This window comes from Eptatretus burgeri, chromosome 2, assembly GCF_056783735.1.
Source record: "Eptatretus burgeri isolate ZD-2024b chromosome 2, Ebu_testis_v1, whole genome shotgun sequence".
Lineage (NCBI taxonomy): Eukaryota > Metazoa > Chordata > Myxini > Myxiniformes > Myxinidae > Eptatretus > Eptatretus burgeri.
Window position 1 is genome coordinate 93,921,161 of NC_140962.1, and position 22,500 is coordinate 93,943,660.

The following is a 22,500-nucleotide window of genomic DNA, read 5'->3' on the forward strand; positions in this document are numbered from 1 at the left end:
TACCAAGCAAGCACCAGAAAAATGCCAAGACTGACCATACAACAACGGACGAAAATTGTTGAACTTTGGAACCAGACGAAAAGTGTCATACAGGTGCAACGTCTTTACTCGAGACATTTCGGTATCCACTTGCGCCATGCACCAAACTTTCGGAAAATAAAGTGCACCATCGCAAAGTTTACCAATGTGGGAACCATCTGTGACCTTCACAAGGGTCACAGTGGTCAGAAGAAGACAGGTCGTAGTGAAGAAAATGTGGAAATGGTGAGACAGGCGGTCGTTCAGAGTCCAAAAAAATCGATTCGACGACTTTCTGCTGAGACAAACATTTATAAGAGCACCGTTCAGAGGATCCTTCGCCAAGGCATTCATGCCTTTCCATGCAAAATTCAAACGGAAACGGTGCTTTCTGATCAACAGAAACGCAAACGACGAGACTTTGCAAATTGGTTCTCAGGAAAGTTGGAGGAAGATACAGACTTCCTCAAAAAACTTCACATGACGGACGCATGCCATGCTCACTTGTCCGGGGAGGTAAACAAGCAAAACTTTCGGTACTGGGGAACTGAAAATCCTGGTAATGCATCAACTGAACTGGTGCCTCAATCTGTTCTCAAAGTCACCATGTGAGTGGCGGTTGGTTGGTATGGGATAATTGGTCCATACTTCTTTGAAGATGACCAGGGACGCACTTGCACAGTAAACCAGAGGAACTATCGCGAAATGATTCAGGAATTCTATCTGCCTGAGCTACGTACTCAGGCCCGTAGGAGAAACAACCTGATCCAGATGAGAACCCAGTGGTTCCAGCAGTATGGGGCACTGCCCCATACAGCCAGGGAAACAAGGCGTTTTCTCAACCAACATTTTGAGAACCGCTTTATCTCCCTCGACGAAGACGTTGAGTGGACACCGTATTCCCCTGACCTTACTCCTCCAGAATTATTCTTGTGGGGGTATCGCAAGGACAGGATCTCTGGAAACCCTCGGCCTCAGACTCTTGATCAGCTGAAGGAAAACATCCACCGAGAAATCCAGAACATTCCTCAGAAAACGTTTCCCAAAGTGATGGAGAACATGACAACGCGTTTGCCGGCAGTGATCGGACAACGTGGAGCCTACGTCAAACATGTGGTCTAAAAGAAAACGATTCTATACCAAAATTTAAATTTTGGTGGCAATTTTGACATTGTTACAATAAACATCAACCTTTCAGCTTTCTATCCAGCCATATATCTTTTTAAAAAATACATGTTATGACCTTCCTCTTTGCAGATGAAAAGTTGTATATTTTTTTGGGACACCCTGTATATATATATATATATATGTGTGTATGTATATATGTATGTATGTATATATATATATATATATATATATATATATATATATATATATATATATATATATTGTTGCGGATCTGGAAGCCATGAGCACACAGACATTCAGGTTCCTATAGATTAGTTATCTCGGTAAGTACGTGTTTTGTAGATAGTCCTTTTCCCTAGTTTAATGGGTAAATAAAGGCGCTGTGATTTGTCTGAGGAAAACCACATCTCCTGCAACAAAGGACAGCTGCAACCCCTCAGATCCCAGCGTCCCCCGCGAGCTTACTGGGTGAAGGGTTAGGCCCCCACCGGTTCGCTTGACAGAGTGCCCAAGTGGGGGAGGGGCGGAACGCACAGAACCATTCCAAGAAGAAAAGGACTTCACAATCAGGGGTTTCACCACCTCAGAGCGGGACTCCGCCCAGGATGGAAGGAGTGGGCCTCCTTGGCCAATCAGGGGTATCACCACCTCAGAGCGGGACTCCGTCCAGGATGGGAGGAGTGGGCCTCCTTGGCCAATCAAGGACTTCACCACCTCAGACCAAGAACGGAGGGCCGGAGACGTTTTTCCTCCCCCCCCCCTTTTCTCCTCCCCCCCTTTTCTCCCCCCCCCCCAAAGAGGCGAATAAATACACAGCCGTGGTGTTGTAAGAAGAGAGAGAAAGGAAGGATCGCATCCCGATACATGGCCTTGGTGGTCATCTGGGCGTTCATCTTGCTCGTGGACAACACATCTCGGGGGACAACGAAGGAGGGGCAAGGAATGCTTGCATTATTTGAAGCTCGAAGCGCGTCCAGTCTGTTGAGTGTGCGACGAGTCTGTCGAGTGCGCATCTCTAGCCGGGTCCGGCACTGACTGCATCGCACAGATTGGAGGCATCTCGGTGGCGCCTGGTTCTGTGGACCACTTCGCGATGCTGGTCTGGGTCGCTCGTCCTGATGCAACCCTGATTGCCTCTTACAACACAGGGATATGGTACACCTATTTTAACCGGGGTATACACCGGCCCAGTGCACTGGTACTCATTTCGCCGACCTCGGAAGGATGACAGGCTGAGTCAACCCCCTGGTGTATTCATTCAGTGGCCAAACGGGACTTGAACTCAGGACCTTTTGGATCCCAAGCAGTTGACCTAACCACTGCGCCAACACCAGGCTAAAATATATATATATATATATATATATATATATATATATATATATATATATATATATATATATATATATATATATATATATATATATACATACACAGTGGTGCCCCCAGAATCCGAATTTAATTCGTTCCAAGAGGCTGTTTGGATTCAAAAAGGTTCGGATTACAAACGATTTTCCCAATAAGAAATAATGGAAAGTGAATTAATCTGTTCCTGGACCCCAAGAAAACCCACTTTCAAGACACTTTCAACTGAAATTACCCATGTTTAAGGTAAAATATGATGAGCAAATGACCTTTTCTGAGTAATGAATCTTCTTCCAATCCTGGGGGATGAGCAGGAGCGTTGTCGCTTCTTCCATTAGGTCTGGATGCAGCTCCGACCGATCAGTGGCCATTGGGATCCAAAACGTAAACTGTTCAGCCTGGCGGAGGTATGTAATTTACCATGAAGCACCAAATGGCGTTTTATATCCCAGTACACTCTGTGGAGACACAAACGTGCCGTTTTCACCGCACGGTTCCACAGGAGAGAATCAAGAGGTGAAGCGATTGTGTGACGCAGCATGACGTCACTTCCATGCTCGCGAAAAAAACGTTGAGTTCGTTAAAGCCGATTCGTCAGATGGTTCATTGAATGAGTTCGCTTCACGAAGGGTTTTCGTGCTTTTATCGCTTTTTTATTTTTCAGAATCGTACACACGGTCGATTTCGGCAGCTCGAATATGGCAGCGAGATCAGACACACCAGGCCCGGAGCCTGGGCTCAGTATTAAGGGGGGCATATGAACTGGATGGGGGGGCACAATTATTATATTTAATATTTTTGATAACCCGGTATACTATTCTATACATGCAGCATTGACACATCTATACTGAGGTTGCCGTCGCATACCAACCAAATTGATCTCAGCTAGATTTAATATGTTCTGATGTTTTTGGCCTAAAATTATTCGAATGCAGGAGAGCCACAACAAACTGGCACATTCACAATGCAGATATTCAATGATTAGACAATTGGCATCAATTCAGGTGCACTTATACAAGGTGTTGTCAGAATTGGCATTAGAAAATTAATATACCAGAAATACAATGACCAAACGGGGGAGGTTGGCACCAGAATCAGTGCACTTTGAAATAAGATACAGTCGGCTATGACCTGCGATCATCACGTTAAACTATCAACAGCAAATACGACCAGCCTGAAGATACCACAAGGTCCGCATTTAAAGCAGTCAATTACACAGAGGTAAGGTTATGCACAAAGTACTAGATATGGGATATGGGATATGGGATATGCAAAGCACCAAACACAACACTTAACTTAAACATCAGAAGTACAAAGCAGCCGACCACGGCGGGTGCTGACCACAGCCACACTGCAACCACAACCACACACACATCACCAGCAGTCACACACACAATCTGAACTCCTCGTATAGTTTTTATACCGCTGTACTCGCTGTCAGAAGAGCTGCAGGCGACGTGTCTCGGTGTGGAATCTTCTGAGGACCTTCTCCTTCCATTCATTCAGGCATTTACGTGTGAGGTCTCTCTCGAAGGCCAGCTGTACCAGTTGTGCCTTGCGTGCATGGCGCATGGACCGTCGATGGTCATTGAAGACATTCCTCAACGTTGAGAATGAGTTTTCACACATGGCAGTGGATGCACCAAGTGTTCGTCCAAGTCTCATAGCAGTCACTACACTTGGCATGGCTTCCAGCGTTTTGTAGTATGTTGAGAGGAGTTTTTGTGTTGTCCATCTCTCGTTTGGCTGCTTTTCTGTCTGTGAGCGAAAAAACTGCTTTGCAACCACACACTCTGTTTCACTGATGGTTGACTTTGTTAATGCAATGATGTGCTGGAGCAAGTGGGGATCCAAAAACGTGCCATTTTCAGGATTCAAGGCAGCGAGTGAACGGGCGAGTTGTGTGTTGCGCTCACTGAAGCGCTGAGCGATCTCTCCAAGCACAGTGTCAATTGCGCTGTAAAAAACCCTCTGCAGTTCCGTCTTGTCATTGTCGTTGTTTTGTCCTGTAGTCTCCAAAACTACAAACTGTTCCAAGTTCTTATGCATTGTGCGTCTCTGTTTTGGTGGTGCAGGTGTAGAAGTGTGAGCATCGTTGGCCTTGTTCCACAGATCAGTGAACTCATACTCAGAGCGGAGTTTCTTCACGCACTCTGTAGCACTCGCCACCAGTTCCAACCCCGTTAACAAGTCCATGTCCTCTGCCTGCAAGAGTCTGTTCGCGCCATCTCACAACATCAGCAGTTTTTGTACGAAGATAGCAGTGAACATGAAGGCAGGCCCAGAGACTTCCCGCAAAAGCCCAATAGCCTCCATCCTCATCTCTGCACCGTAGGCGCGCTCTGCATCAATCTCCGACAGTAAGGATGTGATATCCTTAAAAGATCCTATGATCACAGACACGGTGGCTAAATGTCCCGTCCACCTTTGATCAAGAAGTCGTTTTAACCACTCACCTTTATACTGTGCAGCAACAATGGGCTTTCTGAAGAATTTGTACAGGCAACAACAAACCTCGAGGAAATCAGTGACAGCTTTCTCTGCTGCCAGTTCATGGATAACTACTAGATGGAGTTAGTGATTTAAGCAGTGCACATAGGGGATTTCTCTTTCCAATATCTCTTGCAACAACTTTTGCACCCCACCGTGCTTCCCAGCCATTACCGAAGCCCCGTCGTACACCTGACTTAATATTTTGACATGTCAAGTCCTGTTTTTATCAGCTCTGCAATTATTAGGTCTGTCAATGTTTTTGCATCTCCAGTGTTGGCTGTAGCTATTGTGAGTAGTCGCTCTGTCGCTTCATTTGATAACGATACAAAGCGAATGATGATTGATATGTTCTCACATTCAGTGGGGTCGCACGTCCCATCCACCTTGATAGTAAACCACGATGTGCCGACTTCTTCCACGATGGCATCCATCACAACATTATTCAATGTGAAGATCAGTTCATTCTGCATTTCCGGACTAGTATAGCTTGCGTTTCGTGGGATATGCTTTATTATTTCGGCGAGCTCGGTGTCTTTTTTGAGTGTGTAGTTTAAAAGCGAGAGGAAGAGCCCACTGTGCCCGTCTGACATATCCTCAAAATTATCAAGGCTCCCTCTAAAAGGTATCTGATTTTCGGCGAGAAATCCCACAACATCTATAAGAGCAGACACATAGTACCGGTTTCTATTTAGCTGGTCAGCATTGAGGAGTGTGGAAATCTCCTTACCACAATCGATGTGCCTCTCATTCTCCTTCCACCTCAAAACACAAGTTAAATGTTCCTTTGAAGTTGCGTGTTTGTGAAATCCCCTGTTTTTCTCAACGGCATGTTTCCAAATCCGGTAGCCTCGCACTGTGAAAGTAGAGTCCACTGGGCCACGTGCGGTGTTAAACTTCCTACATGGATAGCAGAATGCTGCATCTGTCTGCACACTGTATTCCAGCCATTCATTAGTCTGGTACGACGAGGACACAAACGAGCGACTCTTGTTCTGCAACAGATGGCCAGGGTACCGCTGTAGAACAACTCGATTCGGTCTCTCACTTCCAAGATCATCGGGAAGCGGCTTGACAGTCACACCTGACCCCGAGGCCACCGCCGAGCGTGGAAACTCGGCTGTCTGAACTGGGGCTACAGCCGCAGGGCTGATGTTGCTGGCTTGGCCAGGTTGGCCAGCTTCTGTCGGTATTTCATCGACATGATCGTCTCCTCCTCCAACTCCTCCCACATGTCTTTCATCATCTTCTTCATTTTCGTCGCTTGCATTTTTTCCTTTTCTGAGCCATTTTCGTATAACCATCATCCACGTCTTTTTCTCCCGCTGCGAGCTCGTGCTCTGTGATTCGTCCCTCGTGACTCGCATCACTAATCTCGCGACTTGCGAGATTTGACGGTTGACGGTATTATTTATTAAATGATCCATGCATCGAAAACAGGTTTTATCTGCATAACTTCAAATGTAAGCACGATTGTAAACACACATATTTTTTAATTTTTATGATAAAATTACTTTTGTAAGATGGAGGGTTGACAGGTTGTGAAGGTCACGCGGTGCACGTGCACTTCATCTTTAATAATGGAAATTTATGTCTTTTCCTTTATCATATTATGACTATATTACATTTATACCTAACTTACAACCAATCAGGTATCCTGCTCAATAGGGTCTCCATATCGAATACGCTGATTGGCTGTTCCTTAAAACTAAATGATCCATGATATATACAGTATAACCACCCACAACATCGACATTCGACACGAGGTCTTGGCTGCTGGCGTTGGTGCTTGCGTTATTATCTTTTATCTTGTGGTCTTGGACTGTATCGTCTTGCCAATTGCTTTTGGAGATGCGCTGACAAGCGCACACTTATCTCTTGACTGTTATTCAAAGAAGGATATTATTAAAGAACAGTTTATCCAAGAAGGCCTCATTATTCACCACACTGAACATCTGGAATAAGGGTTTTAGTTCACACAGGTGAACTCTTAAACAGGAAGGTCACAGTGGGCGCTCGTCCTTAAACACTAAGTTGTTCACAGGGTGCAACAGGGCATAAATGGGTGGCGTACAAGTGGGAGGGCACCAGATGCGCCATGGGGGGCATTGCACCCAAATGCCCCCCCCCCTAGCGACGGGCCTGAGACACACGCATACCGCTCTCATGCTTAGCGATAAGTTCTTTCTTCAACTCAATTGTCGTTCTCACAGACTTCCTCTTACTCCTATTTGCTTCACTGCTCTTCTTGGTTGCCATGGTGAATGCACAGGGGTGATAATTGAAGAAAAAAAAAAACAGCACAAATCAAGGTGAAAACACGAGGTAAAGTAGCGATCGACACACCAGAGATGCTTTCACGAGTACTTCCACCGATGAACTGAATGAACAAAGCGCGAAGATGCGGGTCGAACAGGCGGGTGAGACACGTGAACAAACATGAACGCTACGTTGTGTTCGGTTTTCGAAAATGTGTTCGGTTTTTAGGGCAATTTTTTCTCGAAAAAATTGTTAGGATTCCAATTTGTTCAAACAATGGGGCGTTCGGATTCTGGGGGCACGACGGTGTGTGTGTGTGTGTGTGTGTGTGTGTGTGTGTGTGTGTGTGTGTGTGTGTGTGTGTGTGTGTGTGTATTTTCAGTATATACTTGCAAAGTACCCGCCCATGGGCTGGTACAGTTATCTTTTGAATGGCGTTGGTCCCGTCTCTATCGGATGAAATTGAGAAATTGACGTTATCCGGTGACCTTGACCCCGTGACCTTTGAACTTGACCTTGATTTTATGATTTTATGATATTTCCTTATGAAGAAGAAGCCCCTTATGTTCAAAAATACATAAGAAGCCCCATATATACATAAGAAGCCCCTTATGTTCGTTCCCATGGATCACATATGCCAAGTTTCATCTCATTCTATCCAACGGTTTGGCCGTCTATAAAGGACAAAGAAACATGAAAAATTGAAGTTTTAGTCAATTTATGATGTCAAAACTCGAAAACCGGAAGTCGAAAGTGAATGTCGTCATTCAACTGTGTCATTTAATTTTGATAATCTGTCGAATGGCGTTGGTCCCGTCTCGATCGGATGAAATTAAGAAATTGAAGTTACCCAGTGACCTTGACCCCTTGACCCCGTGACCTTTGACCTTGAACTAGACCCCCCCCCCCATGTCCGTTCTCATGTCCCAAGGATCAGTCATGCCAAGTTTCATCTCATTCCATCCAACGGTTCGGCCGCCTATAAAGGACGAACAAACACACACATACATACAAATATATTCTATTTTTTTAGTGTAGTAGATATATACATATATATATATATATATATATATATATATATATATATATATATATATATATATATGTGTGTGTGTGTGTTTGTGTGTGTTTGTGTGTGTTTGTGTGTGTTTGTGTGTGTTTGTGTGTGTTTGTGTGTGTTTGTGTGTGTTTGTGTGTGTACATATATATATATATATATATATATATATATATATATATATATATATATATATATATATATATATATATATATATATATATATATATATATATATATATATATATATATACATATTTGTGAGAAAGTGTTGACACAAGGGTGAAAAACCTTGCATTCAAGCAATGATTATATTGTGTTTACTTCAAATGAACAGATGTTAAAACAGACAGCCACATCATATTATTGTCCTTATCAGTAATCTGAGCTCATACATTTTCTTTGGACAGAGGGGAAGACAAGTCCTTTTCTATGAAGAGGTTTGCGAGATTGCCAAGTCTCATTTCACTGGAAAAACTGGAGCGAAGTCGATGGCCCGCCATCACAAATCCCCACGCTTCGCACCTTAAGAAAAGTTGAAAGATGGCAAAAAGTGTTCCACCAGGAACTTGCACCCAATATCAAATCCCAAAAAAATCGTTGCACATTTCAAGCATCCCCCAATGTTGATTGCATTTTCAAAGTTTCATGAAAAATGTGCCTGTAATTGCATTTCTCGATGTTTGACCTTTTGACCCAGTCCCAAGGGGGGGGGGGGAAGCCAAAATGACACTGCTCTTGCACCTTCTTGCTATGTGATGATCATAACAACCAAGTTTGGTGAATTTCTGTCCAACCATTTCGGAGATGACAGACAGACAGACAGAGCCCATTAAAATAGCCCCCTCTTTTTTCATAAAGTGTGTGGATAATTAGGTTGGTTTGATCTGCTCATTGCCATCGATACTAATAAATGTCAGTGTGTATGTGTTTGTGTCTCCTCTATAACTCCAAAACCATGAAACCTATCAGCCTGAAACTTTGCATGCCAACGAAGAAAACTCCAAGAAAGTGCAAGAGTGACAATTAGGTGCTTGGGTTAATTAAAGCACCTCTTGAAGATAATTAACAGCCTTATTTAATTATATCCTTTCATCAGATGCAACCTTGGACACTGCTCTCTGAGTTCTGAAGGCGTATCCTTGGTAACCTGCTGGGGTCTGAAGCAACTATGTTTTTTGGCTTGCTCAACTATGCCTTGACTTGAAACAGGCTGGAACGATTTCTTAATGATAAAGTTGTTGTTTTTATTTCACTTTACTCATTCATATTATCGAATGCCTGTTCATCATAGCTATGAATCGCTGGGTACATCACCTTTGTAAGTGCTATAGTTTTCAAATTAGGAGCTTGGAATGATTTCATGCATTATATGTTGCAATTTTCCACGATCTCCTCCAACGGACTAATTAAAGTATATCATCGAAATATTATTTCGGTTTTGAGGATCAGATATTGTCCAGACTAAATAAATGTCGAAATCTGGAGTGGAATCTGATAATTTTAAAGAAATAATGAGTATTATAAGCCTATATACCTATTTACTTTAACTAAACAAGGCTATGTTCCCTCCATCTCCATATATACATAAGAAAATGTGAAATTTCCAAAGATACAGAGGTCCAACGTTTTTTCCTTTCATCAAACATGGCAATGCGTAATTGACCTAACACCATTCATAGAAGATAGTTCATGAGAGGGAATATCCACATGCACAAATGTATTGATTGATTTCTGTGTGACACAAGGGAATGGACTTAAAATGAAATGTAAAATGATACAAACAATAAATCATGAGAGATTGTTTAAAACAAACGTCAGTACAAACGGAACCAGAACGGCACTCGGTCAAGCGCAAACCTCAGCCAGGCTGAACAGTTTACATTTTATATCCCACTGATAGGCTGGATCTGCATCCGGACCTTAATCAAAATCTAATCAGCCTGTTATTGTCACCTTCCCAACTCATCCACCAAGTTTTGTCATAATCCGTCCAAAACTTTTTGAAATATCATGTGATACAAATAAAGTTGTGGCCCCATCACCTGATGGTAAAGAATCACTTTAAAATATTTTAAAATCCTTGGATACAGATTGCCAAAGTCGAATCAATTCATCCTTGTCACACGCCTAACTTGTCCATCAAGTTTCAATTGAATCCATCCACAACTTTTTGAGATATCCTGCTGTAAATCGTTTTTGGCCTGATCTCTCAATGGTGAAAAACCACTTCAAAAATTATAGTATCCGGATTTGGATCTTCACCAAAATCTACTTGTCCTTGGCACACACCGAACCTATCTACCAAATTTTGTCCGAATCCATCCATAACTTTTTGAGATATCTTGCTCCAAGACTGACAAACAAACGGGTGAAAACAAAACCTCCATCTACCTTCGGTGGCGGAGGTAAGAATATTTTTGAAAAAGTGAAACACAACATCTGTGTGAAAAACAAAACAACAAAGGAAAGGCTTCTACATCTTTTACATCTTCGTATTTGTATTTCGAAGATGTATTTATTACATCTTCGAGGAGAGGAATGACAGGTTTGGGACAGGTGTGCCTGGGGGAGTTGCATAAAAATTACTTGGCCACCTTGAATTTGAATTGCACAATCATCCTTTTAGTACCCTGTTTGTGCAGCTCCGTTGAGGTTTATAATTATAATCCAACTTTGTGTTGTACAACAAAAAGTTGCAAATGTATAGGGGAGGGGGGAACTGTGAATTATTTGGAAGATGCAAAAACTTGAGCACTTCTCCTTTGTTCTGCAAATTGACTGACCCACATACAACCTCAGCCAATCAGCTCGCTGGGTTATATTACCCGAGTGATGAAATAATGTAACACAAGGCTAAAAAGGTGCCAAAGTATACATGCAGTTGCATCCCTAAAGGTTTCCGTGAAGTTGTGTATTTTTGTTGCAGAAAAGGTGCAGAGTATTTACACAGGCAATGAAAGTCAATTTATGCAACACAATTATAGGCAATGACCTTGAATGCAACACAAATGATGTACTCTGACCGTTAGTGCTACGGGTGGCTCCAAACCTACCTGTACTCAACAGGCTCCCCCAGATTTGCTTCGAACTTAAGTATGAATTACAAAATGAACAATAGCAAGATTTAAATCACATGGGAATATCCCAGCCTCAACGTCTTTCACAAAGTTCATGCAGGTACACTTTCTGTTCTGCATCGTTAACCGTTAGTCTTCTGTTGGTCCGAAGTGGAGGTCGACGCCTGTGGCTTTACTCCAGCTCCAATCAGGTTGTGAACTAGGAAGTTAATTTGCACCTAGAAAGGCACACAGTTCATGGCTTTATTTTACTGAAACTTAAAATTGTTAATAATTGGTTTCATTTGTGCAATTATTTGTTAGTGCAATTGCTGCACTTGTTGCTGTCACCAATTAATTGTTATTTTACCTATTTACACTAACTTTTGAATGAAGCAGAAAAAATGGTGTGATGCAACCCACCCCAGGAAGAATGGTTGCATAAACTACTTTGTATGGAAAAAAAAAAATCATCCAAACATTATCAAGTAATTATTTTGAGCAAATACAAGAAACAGACATTACTGTACCTTCCAGTTATTATTCCTGCATTGCTCGATGACCTCCAAAAAGTGCTTTTCTCCCTCCTTGGTTGGCTTCAGAGATTTACGCAAGTAAGACAAGTCAACCTCGGTCACCTCTGGCAGTCCGGACATGAGCATCATCGAGAACAGAGCCACGAGCAAGCCCCCGTGCTTCTGAAGCTCCTGGTAGGCATTTGTGCAGAGATCCTGTGTGAATAACATGGTGACACAACCACTTAAGGTGAGGTGCCAGGTGGACTTTACGAATACCACCTCAATTGTGCTTTATATAAGGTTAGGCAGAGCCACAAGTTAGATTTTCAATTCTCATGTCATCATTGAATATCCAGCAAGGCATGTTTAAACCATGACATCAGTTGTGGTGAAAACAGCACCCCCTGCTTGTCTTTGTCATCATCATGAAAGGCCATTATCTTGGATAGGTAGTAAAGGGTGCATTTACTTTCATTATTAATGAAAGCTTGTACAGCATGGTGTTGCCTTAGCAGTTAGGGTGGTGGCTTGGGATCCGAGGGTCCTGATTTTGAGCCACGTTGGCCGCTAAATTAATACCAAGGGGTTGACTCAGCCTGTCATCCTGAGGTCGGTGAAATGAGCACCAGTATACTGGTAATTGGGGCACTGCATCAGCGGCATAGCTGTGCCCCGAACCAATGATGCAACCAGCAGCCAAAAAGGCAGCATACGATGGGAACCAGGGCTTAATTTTGTATTTGATGAATCAGTCTTTCACTCTGTGAGGGGAATTTATTGGACAGGGATAAATCTTGGGATGAGGTCGTGAGGAGGATCACAGTTTTTGACAAAAAATTTGTGGCAAAGGTCCAAAGCCATGTGGCAAGGATCCAGGGGTTTGAGTGCAAATGCTTTTTGGGAAAATTATACTTAAATATTCCTGGTCGAGACTTAAAATCACCTTTCTGGATATAGCTGAATTCTGCTATTAATTTGCAATTGGTCAATGGGTTCGACACCAATAAAAATTTTATTGGGGGCCCGAGGCGTCGAAAAGCTAAATATATCGAACAAACAGTTGCAAATGGAGTACCTCACCAGCATTAGAGCATTTACATTGCATCACATGTGGCAATAAATGCGAATTGTTGATCTCAGATTGTCAGCTCGATGACAGAAGTCGACATTTGCTTTTTTGCCGCCTCTATCCCTTCCCCGTTTAGAATCCTATGCAGGCATGGGAAACTTGCTTGTTCATAAAAATTAAGCAAGAAACCTGTGTAGAAAAGTCAGGTGCTCAAGATGCTTGTCTGAGAAGAACATAGAGGGACCTCATTTAACCTCGTCACGTGTGTGGCTGAATGAACAGAAAAACAAGCAGTCATAGACTGGTACTTATGAAATCGTCAACTTGATCTCTGACCTTGTCTAATAAAAGCTGTCTCTGGAGAAGGTAGCGACGCAAACCAGAAGTTTCTATGATGATTCTGTACCAAACCATCAAAAATCGAATGTTTGACCTCACTGTGACCTTGACCTTTGACCGATTTTGACCAAAATCTAATCAGCGCTAGCCATCACCCTCCTGAATCACGTGGTGTAATTTGACATTGGTAGCTTCTTCCGTTCTCGAGTTATCATGCCGACAAACAAACACACAAAACAAACAAACAAGCAGTCATAGACTGGTACTTACGAAATCGTCAACTTGACCTCTGACCTTGTCCAATAAAAGCTGTCTCTAGAGAAGGTTGCAACGCAAACCAGAAGTTTCTCTGATGATTCTGTACCAAACCATCAAAAATCGAATGTTTTGGATGTTTGACCTCACTGTGACCTTGACCTTTGAGCGATTTTGACCAAAATCTAATCAGCGCCAGCCACCACCCTCCTGAATCACGTGGTGCAATTTGACATTGGTAGCTTCTTCCGTTCTCGAGTTATCTGTACCAAACCATCAAAAATCGAATATTTGACCTCACTGTGACCTTGACCTTTGACCGATTTTGACCAAAATCTAATCAGCACTTGCCATCACCCTCCTGAATCACGTGGTGTAATTTGACATTGGTAGCTCCTTCCGTTCTCGACTTATTGTGCCTACAACTAAACAAACAAACACACAAACAAGCAGTCATAGACTGGTACTTACGAAATCTTCAACTTGACCTCTGACCTTGTCTAATAAAAGCTGTCTGTAGAGAAGGTAGCGACGCAAACCAGAAGTTTCTACGATGATTCTGTCCCAAACCATCAAAAATCTAATGTTTTGGATGTTTGACCTCACTGTGACCTTGATCTTTGACCGATTTTGACCAAAATCGAATCAGCACGAGCCACCACCCTCCTGAATCACTTGGTGTAATTTGACATTGGTTGCTTCTTCCGTTCTCGAGTTATCATTTTTTGGATGTTTGACCTCACTGTGACCTTGACCTTTGACCGATTTTGACCAAAATCTAATCAGCACTAGCCATCCCCCTCCTGAATCACGTGGTGTAATTTGACATTGGCAGCTTCTTCCGTTCTCGAGTTATCTGTACCAAACCATCAAAAATCGAATATTTGACCTCACTGTGACCTTGACCTTTGACCGATTTTGACCAAAATCTAATCAGCACTTGCCATCACCCTCCTGAATCACGTGGTGTAATTTGACGTTGGTAGCGTCTTCCGTTCTCGAGTTATCGTGCCTACAAACAAACAAACAAACAAACGAGAAGGTAGCGACGCAAACCAGAAGTTTCTACGATGATTCTCTATCAAACCATCAAAAATCGTAACGTCGACCGAAGCAAAAATCTCCATTTCTCTACGCAATTATATTATACCTTAACGTAACTCAACGACGCGTCTGCTCGAGCGCACTGCATCATGGGACGACCCGTGATGCGTCGAGTGAAATATTTTTTATACAATCTTAAAACGTCTCCAAAACATCCGATTTTTACCAGAATTTCGACAACCGAGTGTTAAGCATCCTAAGTGATCACAAAAACCGAAGACAAAATTAAAATCGAAGTTAAAACGAACTCGTAACATCGAGCGAAGCAAAAATACTCCATTTCTCCACATGAATTTACGGAATTATGTTTGACCTCACTGTGACCTTGACCTTTGACCGATTTTGACCAAAATCTAATCAACGCAAGCCATCACCCTCCTGAATCACGTGGTGTAATTTGACATTGGTAGCTTCTTCCGTTCTCGAGTTATCGTGCCTACAAACAAACAAACACACAAACAGATGACGGAAGTCATCAATATACTTACGTAATCTTTAGATTTCGTTAGTAAAAAGTAAGAGAAGAAGGAAAAGAGGATGAAAGAGGGAAAGGGAGTGTTGTTGGAGGCAATTGTCTCTGAGCTGTCGAGTCTGGGTTTGAATCTTAGCCCAGCTATAGACTGTGTCATCCTGGTGTTTTGCAGATAGGACGAGGCAACAATGTGTGCCATCCCTGAGAAACATGTCAGACTGGGCGTCCTATCTGTCAGTATTAGTTGTTGGATGTTAAATATCCCACGGTGTCCTTTGCCAGGGGTTAGGCGATCTCTTGCTGGAACTGAACAAATTCCAAATTCCTGCTCTAACCTACAGATGGCATCAGTGGCATATCTGTGCAAACCAGACAATGATGCAATCAGCAGCCATGTGCTGCATCTGAAAGGAAGAGGGGTGTTTGAGGCATGAGAAGCAAGTGAAAGTAGGTTCACAACACATCATCACCCAGGCGATAAGAATAAGGACTCTCAGGCAGAAAGGGGGGCTGGCAGGATGGCCGAGAGGTACGCAAAGACACCCCTAAACTATCAACCTGGGTTTGAATCCCAACCCAGCTACAAACCGTCATCGCAGTGTTTCACAGGCAGGGTGATTCATCAATGTGTGTGTCCCTTGGATGGACATCAAAACGGGTGTCCGGTCTGCTGGTTAGGGCAGGAATTTGTAACTTGTTCAGGATGCTCGCCTACTCTTCTCGAAGGATACTGTGGAATCTTTAACGTCTACCAACGAATACTGGCAGAAGGCATTTTATCAGCAGCAGTCGCACCCTCAGCCATTGATGCTAACCCACAGCCTTGTGCTGCATATATACGAACGAACAAACAAAGCGGAAGAACTCGTGTCATTGTGCTCTTCTTTCAATTTCTTCTTTTTTTTTCCTGGCATTTTCTTAGTTGGACTTTGTGCAAACTTTAAATAATGGTACATCTTGCATTCCTATTGTTTTATTCACTTTTTAAAACGACAAATTGACATACACCTTACATTTGGGCATACCTTAGAATCGTGTAAATGCGGTATGTACCGTACATAGGGAAGCCAAGTGAAAAGTGAGAGGGGCAGAAAAAAAAAGAGTCAGTCATCAGTTGCTTTGCTAAGCACAGAGTCATCCTGTTGTACTTTGTGCATCGCTTGTTATTTATCTGTTAAATAAGCAAGATTGGACGACACCCGCCTGCCAGTCGGACATCCATCGATTAAAGAATCCTTGGATTTTATTTTTGGACTGTTGCAGAATAACTCTTCCCATGGGTGGTGCAGATGGTGGCATTCATCATATATCCATGGATGGGGCAAAGGTCCTTGCAACGATGGCAGTGCAGCAATTCGGTGTGCATGTCTCAAAGGCTGGGAGAGTCTTCAGCAGGGATTGAATGAGAGGGAGCCCTTGTGTATGGAAGAAAGGGCGAGAAGAGCATTCTTGCGGAGATAAATGGGGAACCATCTTGAACTGCCACGCCATTGAGTGTGATTTCTCATTTGGATTACTGCAACTCTCTCCTTATCTCCTGACCTTGATGTTCTATCAACCACTTGAAATTGGTTGCTCTACCAAATTTTGTCAGGTCAGGTTCGATCTGTGACCTGCTACAGGTACCATGTAAACCTGTACTAACCTGTTCCATGGTCGGGTTGTCGGCGACTAAACCGTCTCCCCCACCAGGTTTTCTGGTGAGGAGGGTGTTTGGATATGGACACCCAGCAGGATTAAAAACAAAACCTATCAAAGGGCGGAGGAGCTCCTTGTGAGCCAACGGCCATCCATATCTAGTGCCCAACTGTGTCTGCAGACGTCCTCCTGCAGTTGGGTTACTTCTTATTAGGAGGTTGGTGGCAGGATTTGCACTCCGGCCACCGTAAAACCCTTCATTCCGCAAAACGCAAAAACGCAAAAAAATCTGAAAACCCGCTCCGTGGGAGTACCTCCTGTACAGCTTCCCTTCGCAGGGCAGCTCACCGGATGACGGGATTGGGGCAAAGCCTTCGGGACCCCCAATCTTTGATAGGAGGGAAACCACGGGGTAACATCCCTGGGTCAGATTGCGGGAGAGTGTGTCGGAGTGGTGCTGAGGTGTCGTCCACCAGACGGCGGTCTCCTTGGGTTAACCTGAGGCGGTCCCTTCGGGTGGGTGCCTGGAATGTCCTATCCCTAAGAGAGGATGATCACCTGTCTCTGTTATCATCTGAGCTCAAGCGTTTGGACATCGGGATTGCAGCTCTCTCTGAGGTTCGGAGACCGGATTGCGTCGAGATAATGGTGGGTGGTTACACCTACTATTGGTCTGGTCGCTTTGATGGTTACCATACCCAAGGAGTTGCTGTGGCTGTGTCCAATAAGCTGACCCCAATGATAATTGAGGTAACACCGGTCAACGAGCGTATTATGAGATTAAGGATTCGTCACTCCTTAGGTGTCATTTCCGTGGTCTCTGTTTATGCTCCGACTGAGGCGAGTGATCTCACCGTGAAGGATGCATTCTACGCCACACTCGAGTCTGTAGTTGATCAGTGCCCCAGACGAGATATACTTCTAGTCTTGGGGGATTTCAATGCATCGACTGGAACTGATAGGGATGGTTATGAGGTGTGTGTTGGTCCCCATGGGTCAGGAACTATGAACCAGAATAGCACTAAGTTCCTTGACTTTGCAAGAAGTCATGGACTTAGAGTGGCTGGTTCATGGATTCAGCGCCCACAAGGTCATCGCTGGACTTGGTATTCCAACGCTGGCGGTGTGGCAAAGGAGATTGACCATGTCCTCATTGACGGTCGTTGGAGGATGATCCAGAACTGCAGGGTCTACCGGAGTGCTCAGTTCCTCAATACTGACCACAGGCTTGTTGTAGCAACTCTAAAGCTGCACCTTAAATCCTGGAGAATGGTACCATCCCAGCCTAGGCTGGATGTTGCCAAGCTCAGGGATGAGAGAGTAGCTGAGGAGTTTGCGAACAGGCTGAGTGGACACTTGGGGGTCTGGGTGCTTTGGGGGGTCCTGAAGAGTTGTGGAGCGCCTTTAAGACCACCGTCCTTGATGTTGCCGGTGGATGTCTTGGAACTCACCGCAGGGCAAAGAAGAATTTTGTCTCTCAAGGGACACTGGATACCATTGACCAGAGTCGCAGGGCCAGGCTGAATGGCAGAGCTGAGCTGTTCAGGGAGCTGAGGCGTAAAACTGTACGTGCACTGAGGGTGGACAAGGAGGCCTATGTGCGAGGAATCTGTGAGGGGGTAGAGCATCACCTGTGGACAGGTGATTCTCGTCCCGCTTACAGGGGAATTCGCGCATTACGTTCATCCAAGCCCATCCCTCGGAGCACTGCAGTTCGAGCAGAAAGTGGTAGGCTCTTGACAGAGGAGTCTGAAGTGAAGGCCCGCGGGGCCGGTTACTTTGAGCGGTTGTACCAGGCTGATCCCCCAGCTGTCGAGTTGGACGTCAAGGGTGTTACAATCCCTGTTGCTGACCCACAAATCAACTGTGGTCCACCTTCGCTTGTGGAAACACGGGCTGCGGTGAACCAGTTGAAACGGGGCAAAGCTCCAGGGATTTGTGGCATCCATGCCGAACTTCTCAAGGCTGGTGGAAATGCTGCACTCGTGTCGTTGCATGCAGTTTTGTGCTCTGCCTGGAACACAGGCATCATCCCAACTGACTGGAAGAGGGGCCTTGTTGTCCCTCTCTGGAAAGGGAAGGGTGATCGCCAAGACTGCAACAACTACCGAGGGGTGACGCTGCTCTCAGTGCCGGGCAAGGTCTTTGCTCGGATAATTCTTGATAGGGTTCGCCACCATCTGCTTGAGCACCAGCGTCCAGAGCAGTCAGGCTTTACACCAAAGAGGTCAACGATTGACCGTATCCTTGCCCTTCGTGTCCTCACCGAACGCAGATGAGAGTTTCGGCAGGGGCTGCTTGCAGCCTATGTTGATCTCTGTAAAGCGTTCGATTCAGTGAATCGGGATGTCCTCTGGAGGATTCTTGGTCTTCGTGGGGTGCCACCAAAACTGATCGATCTGATGTCTGAACTCTACTCTGGTTCTGAGAGTGCTGTGATGTGTGGTGGTACCACCTCTGACTTATTTCCAGTTGTTACTGGAGTTCGTCAGGGATGTGTACTTGCCCCCACACTTTTCAGCACTTGTATGGACTGGATTTTAGGGAGGATGTCGGAGAGATCAAGTTGCGGTGCATCGTTTGGGAATGTCAAGATCTCGGACCTTGATTTTGTAGATGATGCAGTCAAATTTGCGGAGACTTTAGACATCCTTTTGGGGGCCCTCGAGGTGCTGAATGAAGAGTCAGAGCCGCTGGGATTACGGGTTTCTTGGGTCAAAACTAAGATCCAGGCTTTCGGTGACATCTTGGATGCTGCTGTCCTGTCTGTGTCTGTTTGTGGTGAGGATGTTGAGGTCGTGGAGAGATTCACTTACCTTGGCAGTGATATTCATGTCTCTGCTGGCTGCGAGTCAGAGGTCAATAGACGTCTGGGTCGGGCCTGGGGAGTCATGGATTCACTGGATCATGGGGTGTGGCGCTGCCGGTACCTGTGCGGGAGGACGAAAGTCCGAGTCTTCAGGTCCTTGGTACTTCCAGTCTTGCTCTATGGGTGCGAGACTTGGACTCTGACCAAGGATCTGAGACGGAGACTTAATTCCTTTGGTACCAGGTGTCTTCGGAGAATCCTTGGCTATCGCTGGTCGGATTTTGTGTCCAACGAGCGGTTGCTGAGAGAGACTCGGATGAGATTTGTTACCTGCATAGTCCGTGAGCATCAGTTGTGGCTGTATAGACATGTGTCTCGTTTTCCTGATGCTGATCCTGCTCACCAGATTCTCTCAGCGAGGGAGTCTCATGAGTGGAGGGGGCCAGTGGGCCGACCACGTGCCTCATGGTTGCAGCAGGTTGACCATCATCTCAAGGAGATGGGGATGGGCCTGGCATCTGCCTGGGGGATGGCCAGACGGAGGCCCCTGGAGTACCGACGGAAAGTGGACGCAGCGACGCGCTGTTCTGGCACATGCTCCCATATCTGACCTGAAATTGGTCCAGAAATCTCCTTCAGGAATAGTTATCCAAACCAACAAGATTCAACTTTTAATGCACATCGCTGCCCCGGGGTCATGCATGTCTCGTGGCTTCCTACTTCTAATACGCAGTGGTAAACAAACATTCTTAAAGGCCCCAAGATACATCACCAAATTTATCTCAGTCTATGTTGCAGTGAGCTCCTTCAACCTGAGCTTTATGAACATTACTCCCACGTGGTTGAAAACTTGGGCATTTCTTGGCTTGTTCTCAAAACTCTGGAATTCTCTTTCAGTGTACATTTGATATGAATCTTACGTATCAGTTTTTAAATTTAAATTAAAAACACCTTTTGAAACAACCCTTTAAAATCTTGTCTCCACATTAGCTGATTCTCTTCTTTTAGTGAACATTTTCCTGTAAAGTCTAATAAGGTTTTGGCATTATAATGTTGTAGCTAAGCAGTTCATTACTGTTGCCTGGTAAGACCTTGGCAGGTCACTTCAGTGCGATCATAACAGTCAGCTGGTTCACAATGGCCCCAGGCTGGATCACATGTCCACGAGTGCCAAGATACCATGCCAATGCGGCCACTGATTTGGTCAGGCACTACGCTAATTGGCACCACACACCTTGTCTCGAATTACAGTTGAGCGAAGCCAGATTGATAGCGTCAATAGCCATAGCCAATTAGTCCTCAACAAAACTTCCTAATGAAAAAGTGATCATGATGACCCAAATTCACTCCGATACCAGGTATATGTAAAACAAAGAAAGGTCATGGGAATATATGAAGCAAAAACAATTATGTAGCCCAAACCTTGAGTGGCCTTTGGCTTTGTGGTGGGTGAAATTTCATTAAAAAAAAATATATATATATAATTATAATTATATATTATACTTATATAATTATATATATAATTATATATATGAAAATACCCCTTAACCCTTATCAATAGGCACCCATGAAACCAACAAACGGACGGGATCCTTAAGCATATACCTTATGGCCTCAGTCAATCCACAAGAGATCAACAACAGATAGAGGCGGACGAGACAGGAAATACTCGAGCTGTGTTGGCGTGACACGGGGAATCAATGTGAGGTGATTAGCCAGTCGCACCCTTCAGCAGATGGTGAGTTCTGTGCATAGCCCAGTGCGATGGAGGAGGAGGAGGAGAGGCAATGCTGCCTGGGTGGGGGTGTGGCACAGCTTAGCAGCCTTTCAGACACAACGCAGCCTTCACACAGTTTAATTCGGACAACTTCTGGTTCCCTCCTGGCAGCATGCGCTTTTGAAGTCTCTGGCCCGACCTCACGCTGTGATGTAATATGCCTTCCCCTCTCTCTCACCATTGGCCTGAAGGTCCATTTGATGGATGGAGAACCGTCACCCTCCTACTTGTCATCCCAGAGGAGCCCTCCCTTTTCCTTAGGCCTGCTGGAGCATGGCTTTCCTGCCTAAACTGTGGACTGATGACCTACCCAGAAAATAAAAAGAACATAAAAGACAGATAACAGAGGGTAGAACATCATGGAGTATGGTAGTACTCCATGTGTAGGGATGGCGTGGGGAAAAAAATTACCCCCGGTTGGGGGTGACGGTCATTTCTGTTTTGACCGTATCACATCGACGATTTTTCCAACTTTGAAGACATGTGACTCGATAACCAGGAGGAATTCTTAAAAAACCGGCCTGAGCAAATTTAGGTGTTGTTCCATATTATCAGAATCCGAAGAAATTTCGTAGATCAGATCACAAACGGCGGAGGAGATAGATTTTGAAAATGGACGATTTCGCAACTTTGGAGTAGCCTTGACCTTGACCTTCAATCATGTCAAAAGTCATACCATCGTGCATCACTCATCGACCCCTACCTACATACCAAGTTTCATCAAGATCGGGAGAATTTTTTTTTCGACCATATCACATTGACGATTTTTCCAACTTTGAAGACACGTGACTCAAGAACCAGGACGAATTTCAAAAAACCGGCCAGACCAAATTTAGATATTGTTCCATATTATCAGAATCCGAAGGAATTTCGAAGATCAGATCATAAAACGCGGAGGAGATATATTTTGAAAATGGACAATTTCGCAACTTTAGAGTGACCTTGACGTTGACCTTGACCTTCAATCGGGTCAAAGGTCATACTGTCGTGAATCCCTCATCGACATCTACCCACATACCAAATATCAAGAAAATCGCGAGAAAAAAATGGGGACGTACGTACGGACATCGAGACTGGTTTTATTAGGTCATCTGGTGGCCGCCCATTCAAATATGTACAAAATTATATGCTTAAAAAAATGACTAA

At 44.4% G+C, this 22,500-nt stretch overlaps 1 protein-coding gene across 3 annotated transcripts in view; it reads right to left on the reverse strand.

The window, feature by feature from the left end:
• Nucleotides 1-22,500, reverse strand: part of LOC147032583 (phosphatidylinositol 4,5-bisphosphate 3-kinase catalytic subunit gamma isoform-like) — a 108,476-nt gene that overhangs the window by 20,905 nt on the left and 65,071 nt on the right. The window contains exons 10-11 of one of the 3 annotated variants that reach the window (XM_085870324.1): nt 11,904-12,104; nt 8,585-11,612 (exon numbers count right to left, since the gene is read on the reverse strand). In XM_085870324.1, the coding sequence (XP_085726450.1) occupies nt 11,517-11,612; nt 11,904-12,104 (297 nt within the window). In that variant the 3' untranslated portion in view covers nt 8,585-11,516. Of the gene's footprint in view, nt 1-8,584; nt 11,613-11,903; nt 12,105-22,500 lie in introns of those variants that run through there. The other 2 variants (XM_085870322.1, XM_085870323.1) reach the window with 2 other exon arrangements.